General features: G+C 39.1%; 1 protein-coding gene across 4 annotated transcripts in view; it reads right to left on the reverse strand.

Moving 5' to 3' along the window:
* CREB5 (cAMP responsive element binding protein 5) overlaps positions 1-18,955 on the reverse strand; it is a 241,291-nt gene that overhangs the window by 154,488 nt on the left and 67,848 nt on the right. For all 4 annotated transcript variants that reach the window (XR_014943626.1, XR_014943625.1, XM_015853850.2 and 1 more), the window contains exon 5: positions 12,738-12,910. Coding sequence is in view for 2 of the 4 variants with exons in the window: in XM_015853850.2 (XP_015709336.1) it covers positions 12,738-12,910 (173 nt within the window). In the remaining 2 variants the exon portion in view is untranslated. The remainder of the gene's footprint in view (positions 1-12,737; positions 12,911-18,955) is intronic.

Raw genomic sequence — 18,955 nt, forward strand, 5'->3', positions numbered from 1 at the left:
CAACAGCTGTTGGCTTGATCGCCTTCCCCAATGCCAGGAAGACCTCCCAATGTCCTGGAAAATTGTTGTTATGAAGGAAACAATGAGAAGACTGATCTACAGAATGGTCTGAGTGCTAACTAAGTCATTCATTTTCTTCCCCCTAAATGCAAACAGTATCATTCTCCTGAAGTTAGACAGAGCATTTAGGCACACTTGGCGCTGCCACCTCCAGCCCAATATTCTGAAGGCTTCAGGACTCTTTGTTCAGAAAACAGAGGAACTAAACACATACCAGACTGCACCAGCCGAATGCCTGCTCCATACATAATGCCTATCTAATGTCAGCGAGCAGAGAGTGTTCGTGAATGAACACGTCTATTGGTTTTCACAAAAGGGACTGCAAATAAAACACCTATTTTCTTATCCTCACATACTCATGGCCTTGCTCTGCCAAGTATTTTAAATGTCAGCTCCTCAGAATTATCTCAGAGCTGTATGACCAATCCCCAAACTATGTGCATCAGTGGGAATAGCAGTGGTTCCACCGTACATCCAAAATTACTCTTACACCGCAAATATAAGCCTGTGGGTTTAGAATTGCTTTTTAAACAAAACATTTGCCTTAAAAGATAAGAGAATGGCCATTGTAGTGCTAAAACCTGAAGACAAAATTACTATATATAATGTAGTTTTTAAATATATCACTCATTTATATTTCTTTAAGCATAAAAAAAAATTGGCTGTAGTTGCAATCAGTCTTAATTCATTCTTTATTGCTGCTCTGGTTCTGTGTTATTTGAGCTGGTTTAACTATTAAAAGCGTTTCAAATGTTCACATGGTCTGCATTAGGTTACAGAATAAAAGTAAGTGCAGCCCACCAAATGTAACTTTCTGAAATGTAAACCACATGAATTTGATTTCTTTGTGGTACAATCTTAATTGGGTTCAGAGGTCTTTCAGTCTTACCTGTCTATCTGCTCTCTGATGGCCCGACTTGATAAAGCTAATACAAAGAATCTGCAAATGTGTTCCAAACTGATTACTCTCAGTTACAATACATGGCTTTATTCTTGACAGTAACGACCCTTTAGTCTAGTTTATTTTGAGGCTGCAAGTCTGAACCCTGGAGCCACCACTGAACTGGGAATGGAAGTGTCACAACTTCTAGATCATGTCCCCTTGAAACTGCAAAACTAGAGGGCTGGAGGGGATGAGCATCTAGGATCAGCCTTAACTGCTCTGGTATCTTAAAAAACTTGCAGGAGCATGTGCATATACACACAAATGCCTTATGCTGTCACATCAAATGTCAGACAAAAAAACGAATCCAGTGACTTCTCATTTACTCACCAACTATGCCTTTCTGCAGTGCAGTGGCATTACTATTGCTTCCCACCCAAAAAACTGCAATACATCTTAACAACAGTAAGGAAGGAACTTTACAACTGGACTTAATACTCTCACCTTGTTCCCTGTGACCCAACTTGTAAACAAAAACCTACTCAAACTTGTAAGAGCAGCTCTTCTAAAGTTCAGCATTAAGCAGACAGCTCAGAAGAACTGTAGGGAGAAAAGGAGTAGCAAAAAAAAGTCCCTTTGCTTGCATAGCTTGCTTTCTTGGTTTTGGAATGCACAGTGTAGATTTTGAAAAAGAAGCATGAAAAGGATACACAGTTCTCATAATTCCTTGAAGAAAACATCACAGAAAGGACCAAAGTAGATCCAATAATGCAATGATATAGCACAATACTGAAAATTACTTAACTGAAACTTTCACTGCAATTCCTAAGTTTCAGTCAAGAAAGTAAACCATTAACAAGCAAAAACATTACAAGCCATCATCTATCTCAGGCAAATTGAATTGTCTTATCCCCACCAGATAAAAAACCTTACAAACCAATGTAATAAACTTTTCCAAGTTAATATTTTTCACACTAATGCCCCAAAACTGTTGCTGCTTTTGTCATTTTTCTGTAGTTCTATTGCAAAGCACTCTTCTTCACTGGTGGAACTGTTCTCTCCATTTTTTTCCAACACCAAACACACAAGCAATAACAAATGAGGTCCCTTAATTAGTTCCAGGATTTTCCAATAAGCAGTGATGGCTATACAGCTTTCAACTCACTGTACATCATACAAATAACAAGGAAGGGCCTGTAAACATAGCAGGGGTGTCTCCATTTTTCTGTTCATATAATGAGCAAGCAGAAGGAGCAAGAAGAAAACGTACACTCAGTAGTAAGTTTTTATTGTCAACATAGTTTTTTTGGCTTGGAGTCATTTACATTGTCATCGAGGACACATCTTAACAGCTTCCCAGCTTGGTCATAAGGAACACTGAATATTCCACGATGTTTCTAAATTGACTTTTTTTCATTTGAGGTTTCAAATTAAGTTTAAATTATTATTATTGTTATTATTATTATTATTATTATTATTATCAATAATAATAATAATTGTTATTATTTATTTATTTATTTTTTCTTCTTCTCCCTACATTTATGGATTCTGCTTAGGTCCATTATTTCTTCTCTCATCTGCTTTATAGGAGTTAAGGGCCCACAAGCCTTGATGTTTTATTAACATACAGCAGAAAAATTCACACTCCTAGGTTGTATATAAAAAAAGACCAGACTGGAAGGGACCCCAGTTTTCCCCACAGATAAATATATTTTCACTTGATGGCTTCTGGAATGAATGTTACTAATTGTGTTTTATATAGATTTAGAATAAGTTCTTTGAGTCACAACTTTCTCGTTGGAACAACATAATTACATAGAAGCCAGGGAAAATTTGGAAGCAAGAATGGATTCTTCCCTGTTGTGGAACCCAGAATCCCCATCTTTCTCCACATCATATTAGTATGGCATAAACGGAACTCAATTAATGTATCCTTCAAGCTTTCTTCACTAATTCACATTAAAAATATCACTAAGCTTCATGTTTTACTTCCCCACAGGAAATGGTTTTAAGTTAAAAAGGGAAGATTTAGGTTGGATGTTAAGGGGAAGTTCTTTACTAGGAGAGTGGTTAGGTCCTGGAACAGGCTGCCCAGGGAGGTTGTGGATGCCCCGTCCTTGGAGGTGTTCAAGACCAGGTTGGAACTATATGATCCTTGAGGTCCCTTCCAACCCAGGTCATTCTATGATTCTGTGTGACAGACAACTCGAAGGTGTTCTAGGTCTCCTTTGTTTGTGAGCCTGGGATGGACTCAGGGAAAGAAGAAATTAAATGAGGATAAAGAGGAAATTAACTGTAAAGAAGTAAAGTTTTCCACAAGACCCTTCCTTTTGTTGGACACAATAACCAGCTCTTATTTCACATGTACAAATAATGTAGAGACTTAGCTTAATACCTGTGCCATGTAACCTCCGGCAAATGGAACCACTTGAAACAAGCAAAAACTGAGAGTATGATGTGAGAGAAATAACAGGAAATTGGTTCAAAATTGGTCTTATTTATCAGTTCCAGCTCATTTCTTCAAATCAGTAATTCATCCAGAGTCAGCCATCCATTACAGCCTGTTGATTTTAACTGAGTTTATTGTTTGACTGAATACCCATAGTCTACTGATACTTTTCATCACTTTCAGAATGCTTATTTATTTGTGCCACCCCAAGAAGATGCATCAGCAACTTGCAGTAATAATGAATTAATGAAGTCCAGCTTATCTAAGAAGAGTCTCCTTCAGGAACAGTCAGCTGTTCATGTTGCTAGATGCGGTTGCCAGTGGTAGTGCAAAAACATTTAGTGAGAACACAAGCATTGTCACAGAATCACAGAATCACAGAATTACCCGGGTTGGAAGGGACCTCAAGGATCATGTAGTTCCAACCCCCCTGCCTAGCAGGGCCACCAAACATACACCTTTACTAGATCAGGTTGCCCAGGGCCCCGTTCAACCTGGCCTTGAACACCTCCAAGGATGGGGCATCCACAACCTCACTGGGCAGCCTGTTGAGCATGACAGGGAAGCTTTTCCTGCACAGCTCTGTCCAGGTGCTCCATGACAGCACCATTCAGATCTGGTCATCCCTCTTCCTATGCAATACATGGAACAGCCTTACAGCATGTTACATAGACATATGGTATGAGAAACCACCTGTCAGATATAGATATTCACTTTCTTCCTGCCTGCATCAGAGGCATCAGAGACTTCACCTTGCACCTAAAGCGCAGTGGCATGGCTGCTCTCTAAACACTAGAGACAGAAGTCTCCATGGCTGTTTACAAGGGTAGATAGTGACAGGACAAGGGGAAATGGTCTTAAATTGAGACAGGGGAGGTTTAGGTTAGATATTAGAAGGAAGTTTTTCACTCAGTGGGTGGTGACACACTGGAACAGGTTGCGAAGGTTGAGGAGGTTGTGCCTCGAGGCATTCAAGGCCAGGCTGGAAGTGGCTCTGGGCAGTTGGTTGGCAACCCTGCACATAGCAGGGGGGTTGAAACTACATGAACATTGTGGTCCTTTTCAACCCAGGCCATTCTTTAATTCTATAAGTCTAAGATGTGAAACCAACATCTGGCAAATGAGGATTGATACACAGAAAGAAACTTCAGTCAGTATGTTGTATAAATGCCCAGATACAAATATGAAAATGGAAGCTCATAACAGCATGAGCTCCGAGGCCAGCCAACAACAGAAACCCAACTCTTTATTTTTTCAGAAACTTCTCATGATGCTCTCTATTTGTGTTATTTTTAAAAAATAAAAAAGTGGGGTCATTTTATCTTAGCCTGGAAAATTAGATGTTTCTGGGAAGAATTAAAAATATATAAATTTAAAGACATCCAGCTGCTAAATAAAAACATTTAACACCAGCAAAGGCAAGAAGTAATACAGATTTCTAAACAACCACTGAATGATCTTCCTGGAAAACAGTGAATTCCTCAACATATATATCAACTTCAGAAACATCAGTTTGGACTTGAACCTGTGCCTAGCATCTTTAGGGAGTGGTATCTTCAACTCTCAGATGTAAATAAACACTCTCAGTCCCCCCAGGAGCTGAACAAATCATTCAGACCAACAGCTCTACTGAGAAGTCAAGATTGACATATCTGACCAGCTCCAGAAAACTGCAAGTTTTTTGAAGATAATTTACAAAAGCCTTAGAGTTAGCATTTGAATAAAATAAACTGTAGGGTTAGAAACATTTGGGGGAAAAAATGTATCTAGGACTGTTCTGTGCTGTGAATTTTTTATAATCTCAAAAAACCAAACCAAACCAAAAACAAAATCAAAAACAAAAAAATAGATGAAGAAAGTGAAAAAAATGTGAGCAAAGAAACAACATGCACAATCTTTTTCTTATATGACGTTTGCTACAGACACAATGTGCCTCAATTTGTAGTTAAAGCCATGAATGTTACTCGCTGTCCTAATGTTTATAGCACTGGTCAGCCTGGATGCTATGGTTAGTGAATTAGATAAAAGTACTATAAATATAAATCAGAATTCCCCAGGAAGTATATACAATTCTATAAAGACTGTCCAATAAGCCAGAGATCTGGATTCTGCTCATTTGGAGAATTGTCCACTGAAAGCATTTATTACCTTGCCAAGTTTTTATGGACCCTATCAGAACAGCTGTGATTCACTTCACTTACAGCAGAGGAAGCTGGTAATAGCTCAAAGATTGCCCCCTTCATTTCATAAACCAATTAGGACCTGGATCCTACAACTGGACTAACACAACTCCCTCTTTTTTACTGGCAAAATTCCACTTCACTTATATGAGCTCAGAATAAAGGTCTCTGTTGGCAGAATACAGATGCTCATAACAGTAAATGTTTCTAAAGCACGTTCTCTAATTTATTTCCTATTCCAAGGAATACTCTTCCTGCACTCAAAGTGAACACTTCTCAGTCTATCTGCTGGTTCTACCAAATCACCACTGATTTCTAAACTTAACTCATCAATTAATAGGGAGGTTTACTTTCACAGATGGAAAAATTGTCTACATGCATAGTCTACAATTCTGTTTGCCCACAAGCACTTGTCATTGCTTTTCAGCCAAATTCCAGCTTCAAAAAGAAAAAAAAATACTCATTAACACTGTTTTTCACTGTTTTACATCCCTCTGAAGGCATTCAAAAATACACTGACAACATAAAGCATTTAAAAATAAGGTTTCTGTTCACCACATTGATGCCAATTCCCTATTTGAAACAGACACAGCTATCACCTGTTAGTGAGCAATGACATTTATCATAGTTGTTTGTACATAAAGTGCTTCACTCAGTCATTTTGCCGCCCTCACCAAACACTTAAGCCCTTCGCTGAAGTGACATGGCATGATGGAGCATCTCAAACGCAGGATTTTTTTTCCTCTGGAACTTGAACATTATTCTCTTAATAAAAAGAAAATAAAACCTTACACCAAACAAGGTCTGTATTGTTTTAGTTAGTGTTTTATTGCAGCTTAGTTACCTGTCAAACATGCTGACACTTGGATAAAACACACACTGGAACCACGCATCGGGGAAGATTAAGTGCAAACTTGTGATGAAGAACAGAGCTATGTGATTTGGCTGTGCAGAACTCTAATGATCATTTCTGGTATAGGAAAGCCTGATCTGTTGCATCAAACCCACTGCAACTCTGAGATCCTCTTCTATCCGAAAATGATTTTACATCTGTTTCAGTTCAAAGAGTTATATAAATCAGAATATCTGACTATAAATTTTGATGACGCCTTTAAATAAGATTTATACACTGTGTATAATAGATATATATACACTGGAGGTATGTACATAAGAGATACTAACCACTAAAACTAAGCAATCAATGCTATATTCTCTGTATATCATATTTAAGTCCTACCTATGAAGTCCTATCTTGAGGGCTAGAATTCCTCCCCAGTGAAGAATGGCTGAGGGACCTGGGCATGTTTAGCTTGGAGTAGACTAGTTTCTAGGGAGATCTCATTGCTGCTTTCTAGTACTCAAAAGGAGCTTATAACCAAGGTTGGAAGTGCCTTTTCACATGGCCTGATAGTGATAGATCAAGGTGTAACAGCTTCAAACTGAAAGAGGGGAGGTTTAGGTTAGATGTCAGGAAAAAATTCTTCTCACAGAGAGCAATGAAGCACTGGCACAGGCTGCCCAGAGATGCTGTGGGTGCCCCATCCCTGGAGATGCTCAAGGCCAGGCTGGATGCGGCTCTGGGAAGCCTGAGCTGGTGAGGGGCAGCCCTGACCACAGCAGGAGGATGGAACTGGGTGATTTTTAAGGTCCCTTCCAACCCATGATTCTATGATTTTCTTTGATACGAGAGTCAATCTGTGCCTGTGAAAGACTGGTGTTTCTGTTCAGACACAGTTATGGGAGAAGCCATTTATTCTGACTTTATTCTCCTATGGTTCTTGGATTAGACAAATTTTCACGATCCATCCCTCAGAAAAAAATAATATAGAAATTCCCTATAATGTGGTGTCACTACCTGCCTAAAACAATCGTCAGGACAGAGAGATGCCAAGAAGTCGCACAATATCCTTGACAAAGTTTCTATTGTTGCTATGAAGAAGTAATATTTCTAACAAGCTTAGGAATTTTGTTAAGTAGAAAGTGCAGGACATGTCATACCTCATGCATTAATAAATTTAACCAACATGTATAACTAGCATGTAATTTCCAGGATAAGAGTTGACTTCAGAAGTCAAATAAGAAGCACACTAAACTGCCTCAATTCCTGGCTGACAGGCTATTTATAACATAGCTAATGATCTTCCTTTCAGTCTCCTGAAAGTCATCTTGATATATATCAGTACTTCCAACCTCTTCCCAGTCCTTACAGAAAAAAAACAGTTTTTGGGAGGGCACAGGAGTATGAGCTTTGGGATATAGGAGATGTCATTAACAATCACCCCTTTGTGCTGTGTGTGAAATATTGGTGCTAATTTTCCTTTTTCCTACTGACTCAGCAGTGTCAGGAGAGATTGAGTCAGCAGCTCTCCTGAACACGTCGATGTAAACAACAGCAGGGGAAGCTGGGGAGCAAACAGAGCTTCCCAATGTCACACACAGACCAGCATAGCTAAGCATGCAGGTAAACACGCAGCCCTAAGCAGCAGCTAGCCAAATGGGAAGAAACAGCTCAAAGGGATCTATCTATCAGGCAACGTTTTTCTCCCACATCACTGCTGACTAGCCATCAGCTAGGAGACAGTTTGTTTCTGCAAATGGCTCACTGGTAATAGCTTCCTAGGAAGTGTACCTGGGGTTCACAGTCTTGTGGCTGTTGTGCACATGTGGCATGATAGGATTCCATAGTAAGGTTGGCTGAGGCCAGTGTAGCAAAAGGAACTATAACAAAAAATGTTCAGTGGCATAAACAAACAAAATTTAAAAATTGCAGAAGCACTGAAACAGCAATTATAGCTCCAACCTCCAGTACAAACATAAAATATATATATTCTTGGACAGAATAACACTGTTAGATGCTTTCTTTTCCCACCTCTTCCTCCCCTTCCACCAATCTGCTAGCTGCTCTTACAACTTCTACAATCAAAGCTACAGAATGGACTTGATCAAACAGTCAAGAGAACATTTAGTACATCATCTCTCCCATTTTCTTCTCATCTCACAACATACTATGGTGCTTCAGTTCACATACATTTATTGGAACAGAAGCATGTATCCCAAGCTTCCTGGGATTATAAACTAGAAACAAAGAGAGGTGCAAGGCAGCCTGAAAGAAGAGAGGAACAGGAAGGAAATGCATAGGTGTTAAAATCTATGCTGCACATGGGGACTAAAACGCTGCCCTCCCATTGGTACCATATTCTTCAGTACATAATGGAACCAAAGACATCTCCAGAGTTCCTCCTGTTGCCTTCTCCTACCTGCTTGCATTTCATCAAATGTGGTTGCAATTTTTTCCTTCTGATGCTGTGCCAAAAGACCATCTTATCTTGATTAAAATGCTCTGCACCACTTTGAAAACAGATAATCTGCATCACATGGTTAATGCTCTATGTCCACTTTGGAGTCTGTGTTTACTGAAGCTGGACTCAAATCTCCCTCTGCCTTAAGTGCAGTGTTAACAACTTTCTGGATCTGTGACAATCGTGAATCCTCCTGTGTTCCCTTTTAGCTATAGAGCTGTACCAATGTGCTTCAAGCTGGAACGACTACTAGTTGTTATGTCTGCTACTAACTTGAAAAACAGCAGCAGTTTACTTTCTCCAGTAAAGCAGAGCTGTTAGGCTGCAACAGCCTAGAAAGCCCTCACAGGTTTTCAGGACACCTTACCTAGCAAAAGGTATGCTCAGATAAAACAATTAGAGTGCTGTGTTGGCTAATTTGTCTAACCATAGTTTTCAGATCCATTGCTGAATGCTTTGTCACTGAAAATAATGAATTTAATTTTTAAAAGGGAGACAAACATAGCTATCGTACACACCAATTCAGAGTCCTGTATCTTGAGCTGATTTGGTTTATCTGCTTTTCTATACCTCTGACAAATGCATGTCTCACATTTTTTTCTCCCCTTCGTCCGTATGCCTTACTGCTTTTCCTCCATGTATCTTATCTCTAAATGATGTACTATTAATCAGCCAGAGACACCCTTCACTGCTAAGTGTTCCTCAACTGATTTTTCATCAGCACAAGTAGTTACTAGTTGCAGCATTCCTCCCACATGCTAAAAACTTGTTGGGGGAGGGAGGAGTGATGGCCAGGAGGCTTCCTCACTATTTAAATACCACCTCAGACCTTTATGCTTATCCACCAGTTTGCTACAACAATAACATTGCTGCTTGCTCTACATCAGGTACATGCTGAAAGTGGGACTGCACACTGTCTTATTTTTTAAGTTATTACTCTTCATGCTCTCTGATTAATCTGGGTGGATGCCTGTTCAGTAGTAGTTGAAGCCTAATACCTGAAACAATATGTGTATATGCCCAGTGCCAGTAAGGCTTGCCCAACAACACTCATTCTGTCATGTTTTCCCATGCCTTGTGTTAATATCTCGTTTTATAGGCAATCCCTCAGAGCCAGAGTAGAAGACAGGAAAAAGAGAGGCATGGAGAGAAAAGGAGGGAGGAGAAAGGAAGGGAAAATGATATCCCTCAGGAACTTCAGCTGCTGCAAACTCACCCAGTTCCTCCCCCATGAAGCAAGCTGTGTGGGGGCACAGGTGGGTCCCATTCTCTGGAGCACAGCCTATGAGCAGGGTCTCAATGAAGACTTTCATTGCTGTTCCCTGTTTTCATTGGAGTTAGGCCATCACAAACATTTGCAGGTGGCTTGGCTGTAGTCTGACACTAAAATATTTGTGGTTGTGATAAAAATCAGAATATTGCTACAAGATGGTTCTATATAACCCTTAGGTCTTGATCCTGCTCTTACAGAACTCGGTGCTCCAGTTGCTCTCTGCTGTTTTTATTGCTCACTAAAATGGCCAATCCCTGGCACAATTCTCCATGGTAAAGACTCATCTACCCTTTGGGGCAACTTTGTATGTCTTAAAAAAGAGGGAGTGCCCAACCCACAACCACTTACTTGAGCACCTCAGAATTCAAGCTTGTTAAAAAATAGAAAGAAAGAACCATTGCAACTTTTTAAGACCAAACTAAAACCACCAAACATTGCAGAACTCATAAACATCTTCTGAATCTGTCTGGATTTATCTTCAATTGCCTAATATTGGAACCACTGTCAAGCCCGTACTCCCCGCAATGATTCCTGGATATAATTCTTAGCACATTTAGAAGGATAAGATGAAGATAAATGGAAATGACAAGATATGTTCTTTGAATAAATAAAGCAGACACCACAGGGAAAAGACTGAAGGAAAAGAAGACAAACAGGGATGCTCAACAGTTTGGCAAGTAGATGAAGTCCAAAATGCAGCAATTATCTCCTAGGACACACCATGAAAAAAAAACCCAAAACCTCCTAGGAAGAGGGAAGAATGGGGAAGGGAGTGTGCTGGAGGTCATACCATAAGTCTCATTCACACACCAGCTCACACAGAGACTAAACACTGACAATTGCCTCCTAATAGAACAGCTTTAGACTCAGAGTTTGGAAACATCTGTGGGAATCAGTCACATGGAGAATTAAGATATGTCATGACAAAAGTTTCCCAAATGAGACACTCACCAGTGACTAGGAAACAGACCTTTTTTATCCTCAATCCTTCCAACTCTGGAGATTCTAATCACCATGGCCCTGAAACAATGCAATCCTAAAACCTGACTAGCAGGGTCTTGCAAAACCACATGCAGTTTTTTTCTCATTACATAGAAACAATTGTTTGGAAGCCAAACAAAGTCTCATATAAAACACCTCATTACTAGTATTAAAAATTGGGTTTTGTTGTTGTTTTTGTTTTTAATTTGGATCATTATTACCACTAGACCTATTAATCCACAATTAGAACAAGAGCTTTATCAACCTTAATCCAGATAATGGAATTAGCTGCTTTTCTTTCTAAAACTGGAAAATAAGCTGTTTCTTACTCCTCCCCTCTATCAGCCCATCTTCAAACAGAGCAGCACATGCATAAGATTAAAACATTTGGTTTCACAACTGAAAACTATTGCAGTGAACACGCTGTTTTGTTGATATATAACGAAGGCACAACTATCAGATATTTTTACCACACCTATACTAACTGATTTCTGTATTAGTAACCAAATCCTGAAACAATAGGAAAAGGGGAAGTAAAGGAGCCTTGCTGTGAGCTCTGGCAAGCTGGAACTGTGAATGAGAATGTGTGTGTAACACTTCTGGAGCAGACAGTGCTGCAACCATCCTTGCCACCAGGGCTGGGAGATGAAGAGCCTGAAGTCTGTATTCTGCCCCTGCCACAGAGAATCTTGAAAGAAAACCAGACAATAACTGGACTTTGAGATTTCAATGCCAGGATTTCACTTTTCAGTCTTACTCCAAAGAAACAGCAAGTTGCTCATCAATTATTTAGACAATGACTGGGGATGGAGACTGCTTCTGCACTTATCATATAATGGATGTGACCAAGTTACAAATGACAGTTAATGAATCTAGACGGCTGCTTCATTCTCAGTCCACTGATTTATCTTTTTATCCACATGTTTTCATGCATAAAAAAGTCTAAATTCTTAGAATTGTGCGACATCTAAAAAATAACAATAAAAAAATAAATCTCAAACTGTCTGGGCACTTTCTGTATAATTAAAAATGAGTTATCATGATTTATGAAGACCTCATGTCTGCTAGAAATAGACATTCGAGCCAATAAGTGAGCATCCATACTGTCAATCTGAAGGAATAAATTCAGATCCATAGTTACAAACTGCTCACAGAGTTCTTTGTGCCAAACTCTGTTTATCCTAATGAACTGTTTTTTGTGTTTTTTTAATTTCTGGTAGCCCTCTTTATATACACCATTACCTACACCCAGAACTCCTGCTGAAAGAAGTGAAATGATCAGCTTCAGAAATTCTGCTTCAGCCTGCCCAGAACAGATAAAAGAACAGGAACTTTGACTTTAAGCAGATTTTTTAATTCTTATTTTTTAAAGGAGGAAGTAGGACTTTCCTACAAGTACAGCACTCTTCCCCTGCTGAACCAAAGTGACAGGTCTATAGTAGACGTCGTGTTATGTCTGTTTCCCCGCAGGAATGTATACTAGAGTGATTCTTGCTGTATGCTGGCAGGATCAAGTGCAAACTCCTTGGAAACCAATAGGACAATGTCTTGTCCTGAATGCAAATGCTGGATCCAGAAAAATGGAGAAATGAAAAAAGAGGAACAGACTTACCCAATCTGTCGATTTGTGGAAGGTGCTTGTGTAATGACAGAACTGGACTGTGGAGATGGCATGGCTTGTTGAATCACAACACTGGTGTCATGGTTTGGCATCCTTGTATTTGTCAGCTGGTGAGATCCAGGTCCTGCCATTGCTCCTCCAACTGTGTTATGCATGGAGATATTCTGTGAAAGGAAGGAAAAAGGGAGATTGCAGACAAAAATGTATATTGTTTGTATTTACTTTTACTGGGCAATATAAATGGAAAAATACCTGCAAGTTGACTAATCACTCTTCTGTGATTCTGACTTATGATTTATAACGGGGACATTTAACACACATTCTTTTGACTTAATGTGATATATGTTTTGTTTGAAAATGACTTCTGTGGTGAGTGCACGGCACTTTGATTTACTGTGAGGGTTGTTTACTGTGTACTAGGTCTGCTCAGACTGACAAGCAGATCAAGCTTTATAGTCCTGAAGTAACAAGCAGTACGTAGTATATCATGAAACAGCCATTTCTAATAGCCTACATATATTTTGTAGAGCAATAATATTCCAAAGGTCTAGAATAATAGCACTGCATTTTCACATGTGTAACCTTTGCTTCAGGTAACTTGGAGCCCTTCAAAAGTTCTTAGGGAAAAAAATCACAGATAATTCATATCTACACAATGAACAAGCCACATGAGAACAGAATGATACTAAGGAAGGAACTCCAGAATGAAACTTGTCTTCTATTATCCCTACATACATAATACACAATGCTGCTAAACCACAAGGTTTGACTTGGCCTGCATTTAAAAACAAACAAAAATCTCAAGCCAGAGATAACCCACAGTGTATGCATATGAAAAATACAGCAGTCTTAATAGCTTTTTTTTTTTTCCTATCAGGTATCAACATGTGGGTTTTTAGTAGCAAGAGGAAAGGAAACTTTCCGTTGCCACCTAATGCAAGGCTGAAGATAAGGAAAAATAAAAAACACCTTTACATCCACACACTGCCACCAAGACTCACTTCTTGACCATTGCAATATACAGGTTTGAAAACAAATGTTAAATTTCATTCAAAATTCAAGTTTAAGACAGAATATATGTTTTCTGTCACACAAGACAGTGATAGAAAAAGCTGTTGAAAAATGAAACTCAAATCTCTGCTCATATCTGGGGGGCAAGCAAGATAGACAATGTATTGAATTCCATAGCTAAATGAAAGATTGGATTTTGAACCACAACAAAAGCAAGCCCTCTAAATGACATTCTTAATGGAAAAGGAGACAATAAACAAAGGGCCCACACATGGAAGTCCATAGCTGTCATGCTCCTATCTCCCAATTCATTTTTGGATAGAAAGATAGATTGATTTATCGATGGATTGACTGTCTTATTTAAATAAAGAAGCAGAGGGACTGCCTACAGCCAAACAGTCAGATTACTCACCCATCTGAGCTCCTGTTCTAGTAAATAATTTACACATTATGAATCAGGTCCAGCAGGAGAATAGCCAGTATTCACTTTGGAGCATGGATTGCAAGAGGAATTCAGATCAAGGATTTTAACTATAGTTTTTCACAGCCCAATAATATATTACGACCATCAAGTAGTAAGAGAGAATAAATTTAGATATATTGAATCTTTTTCAAAATTAGCTCCCACTGACCTAACACATTCCTATAAAAATGTCTCTTCTTCAGTGGATTTGTGTTTTCTGGAGGAAAAAAAAAAAAAAAGAAAAAAAGAAAAAAAAAAGAAAAAGAAAAAGAAAAATCACAGCCACATCTACTTCAGGATTCAAAACTGTCAGAATTTAAAGATTTAATTTCACATTCTTGCATTCCTAGATTTAGTGTTCCCATTTTCTTTTCCTTATTTTTACCTTTTTCACCTATGATTTCAGATCTCTCAAAAGTGTAAGTGGTTTGATTTACATAGATATGAAAAATTTTGATAGCACACAAGACATTGTAATTGCTAGCTTACAGGCATATTCTTGTGATTCTATCTCAAAATTTTAGGCAATTCCCATACACTATTTCTTCAGCAAGTAGGCTGAACTTGGGAAGCAAAAACAAAGAGAAAACTTGTTGGTGCATTCACATTTCCATTCTTCTTAGTAATACAAGTGCTGTTGTTGGGTAGGAATTATACTTAGTATATAGAGTTGCCAAGAGGAAGCCTAAGATTTCCCAACAAGATGTCAAACTCTGCATGACTCTTGCATTCACAGGAAAGGGATTTGGCAATCTCAGAACAATTTACATTGGTGAGAAGCTTGTGAATTTGCAGATAAATTCAAGCAAGTTTGTATCTGTGACAAGTCCTATACTCTGAAAGATGTGAGGGAAATAATACACAACAGTTCTGAACCTAAGCCTGTCTGATTTGGTCACATGCATCATGACATACAAAATGACAGTGTGTCACCAGCACATCAAGACTAGGCCCCTTGCACGTATGATGCAGAAGACCTTCAAAATTCTTGAAATGGACTTCTGCATGATGTGAGTTCAGAGAGGATATGGACATGGTAGTTCAGGCGTGACCTTTGGACCTCATAGAAAAAGGTAAAATTCAGCAGCACTGACTGAAACAGAGACCTTTACAACATAGTTAAACAGTTATTTGAGTAGGCTGCTTCTGCTTTTAAGGAGTTCTACATACTCTTCCACCAGAGATCCATGAATAACCTCTCCCTTTAACTGCCCTTCTCATTCCCTTGTAGCTCTTGAGATGATGGCTGTGTTCATACAAGGTGGGAAGCTCCCATCACACCAGTGGGGAGGAGCTGTCAACAGGAGCCATGACACAGAGCTTTCCTCCTGCCTCTAACACTCCTGAGACCTGTGCATACTCAGAGAGAATATGATATTTGGAGTTTTCTCAAAGGCCTTCATAACTGTCCTTGAAGAGGTCATTTGCGCTCACTACTATTATTCATTTTATTACGCTTTTATTACAAGTGTTCACATAGGGAATGTGCCACTAATGACAGGAGCTGGGAATTTATTTCCTCTAGGACTAAGTTTCATACCGCACCAAAGTTCCCAGCCACTCCCACTGAAGCAGAAACTGGGATTATGACAATAAAGAACTTTCATATAAATGCTCCCTTTGCCAGTGTGCCTACATTGTACTCTCATGCAGTATTTAATATTCAGGTTAAAATAAATAATCTGAAGGGGAAAAAAAAAAGACTTCCACAAACTGCTTAGATGTATTCATGCTCAACCTTTCCAACTGCAAGAGGAAAGGGAATAGATCATCATCAGCTTAACTTCTCACCAGTTTGAGAGTATTTCTCCTTTTAGCTTCAATCAAGAGAACACTTAGGCATTTTTCTCCCACATGCAACCATTTAACTTTGGATAGGCGATGCTCTTTTTTTTTCTTTAAGACTAAAAACTTCTTAAAGTCATGCTTCCATGTGCTCATGGAGAGAATTACACATCACTCCACAAGAACACACGCCCTGTTGGCAAGCACAGCAGAGAAATGATGGCTCTGTAGACATAGGCAAAATACATCCCATGGCTCTGGGCAGTCACAAATTCTGCTGAATCCTGTCTCTTCCAGAGAAACATCCATCCATTTTACAACATCACCCATAATCACACATCCCCATCTTCTAAAGGCATAGTATAAAGAAAATGGATCAACCTGTTACTATCCATTGGAGTATTCTAAATTTCAAACTGTTTGTTGTGCTTTTAAACTATTAGGACCAGTTTCTGAACTGAAGCCATGTTATATTTTCCTATTATTCTTTTGTAATGAAGTTTAATGAAAATTATAAATACCACTCTGATAGGAACTGATAAGCCATTCAGATTTGTTCTGAGTTCCCAGATCAATAGATCTGTGACCTAAAACCAATAATACAGAAAGCCCATTTTCCAGACTATCATAAAAATTCTGAAGTCAGAAAGTATGTGCTGCAGAAAAAAAAAAAAAAGAGAGAGAGAGAGAGAAATAATCCAACTGATCTAAAACAAAAGCATCTTTTTGCACGTTTTTCTGCAAAAAAATAATTTACTTCTGCTTTCCCAAACAGCAACTTTAAAGATTTTTCAAATAGTTCAAGAGAAATAGCGTCAAATTTATGACATAGTAATAAAGAAAATATGAGACTGAATATGGTAAATAACAGCTCATTTCAAAATTATTTTAATCATATAGAGATTCTTGTCACAAATACTGATCCTTTATGAATTCAGTCCTGACAAAAGAGGAAGATCATCTCAAAACAAAAGTTACCAAATCTCTCCAGAAACAGAACCGAACAATTTTCTCATTATTCAAGTCAAAATGAATGGAAAACATCCTCGCACCAGTTCCTCACAACTATTTCACTATTTCATCTTCTACTAACGTGCAATATGCCTAAGTGTAAAACTAAGCGCATTGCCCACATAACTCCAATAAACACAGCAGAAGATCTGGGGGGGCGGGAGGGAGAGAGAAAGAGGTTACTAAAGCAGCTAAAGGATTATAGGGGGGGGGGGGGGGGGGGGGGGGGGGGAAGTGTATTACAAATACATAAATTTAAAAGAAGGATCGTGCAAGAGATGAGTTAGAGAAAGCTTGCTGGAGAATGAAATGCAATACTTGTTTTAAACTGTGATATCTGTATGGCTTGAATGAGAAAAAATACTAAGGTAGGGAAAGGACACAGAAAAGAACTATTTGAAAATGCTGTGTAATAATAACACTGAGCACAGGGACAAAGCACTAGGAAGATCTTATCGCAGACTACTAAAATCCATTTAACTTTCTCACTTAGCGAGAGGAATGAAGCCACTGAATGAGGCTCACACATGCCAAAGGATCTTCAAAGGCAGGCAAATGCCCACGCAGCAGCTACCTGATAGAACTGGCACGTTTAAAAAATAAACAAACAAACAAAAATAAAGCAGGCATGACATATGCAGAAGAACTTTTCCCCACCCCCAGGACTCTTTTGGCTGTTGCTTCCTCCACACTGAACACAGCTCGCTGTCCCCTCTGTGCAAGGAATCAGAGGGCAGGAGCACTGAGAGTAACCCCGAGCACCACTCAGTCAAATGTTATCAGGCTGATCTCCTTAGGGGTAAAAGAGTTTAAAGAAAAAATTAAACTCTTTACTTAAAAATGACAAGTAATGACAGGCAGATGGGGAAAAAAGGGAAACATTGCTCTCCCTGAAATCATGAAGCTTTGAATCTGTACTTATCAGTCTCTGCCACTGGATTCCAATTTTTTGGATCAGAGACCTCTGTCAACCCTCTGAATTTCTCACAGACCACTCCGTACTCTTATCATAAGTTGTGTAATTAAGGCAAGATGACTCCGCAGAGCAGCTGCAGATGACTTACCACAGCTTTGCGACCACCAGCGGTTCACAGGCCAGAGTTTAAACGCTGCCCACATACTGCTTTAGAGCACCGTGGCTAGAATTTCCTGACAACAAAGATAACATTTCTAAAAGCATCTATGGACTTAGGCAGCCCAAGTCCTTTTATAAAAATGTCTTTGGCATTTTGAAGCCTTAGTGGATAATTAATGTTAATTAATAGGTCAGGCTGGCAGGAGCTTTATAAAATTTTATCCTGAATATTTACACTCAAGAACTCTCTTGAGTTCTTTTTTTCTTTCTTTTTTGCTTTTAACTTAATATGACTTATTCTTTAATGTACATGAAACGCTGCTACTAAAGAGGCATAAAAACAAACAAACAAAAACCTTCATAAGCACCATTTCATTCTTTTTATCCTGTTTTCTTTTAATAGCTGTTGTTATGTTACTAGCAAGATGTTCTGAGATACAATACATGATTCAAATGTTATTGCAGCCCATTAATCCCCAACAAACTGTGCATTGCTGCTGAGAAGCATGGCACAAGATGCAAGACAGGCTATGAAGTGCTAAGCCAAGCCATCTCAAGGCTGCGGCAGTCACCACCATGCCTTGAAGTCCACAGGGCCCATATAAGCACTACAAATCCCCCTTAACACCATTGCCTCGCGGGTGACAGCCCTGCACAAAGTCAATACAACACAGCTGACCTCTGATGTGCCTTTCCTCTTTGCCTCTGCCCCTCAGTACCTGAAGTGCACAGTCACCTCCTCTGCTCTCTTCCTTCCACCTTCTGAGGAAAATGCATGTGAACTTCTTGCAGGGTCTTGTTAAGCGCCCCTGCCTATCCACCACTTTGGCTGCTGGTTTAAACAAACGCTCTGACTCTTCAGAT

Source organism: Coturnix japonica, chromosome 2 (genome assembly GCF_054131305.1).
Source record: "Coturnix japonica strain WE chromosome 2, WE-NBRP24, whole genome shotgun sequence".
In the NCBI taxonomy this organism is placed as follows: domain Eukaryota; kingdom Metazoa; phylum Chordata; class Aves; order Galliformes; family Phasianidae; genus Coturnix; species Coturnix japonica.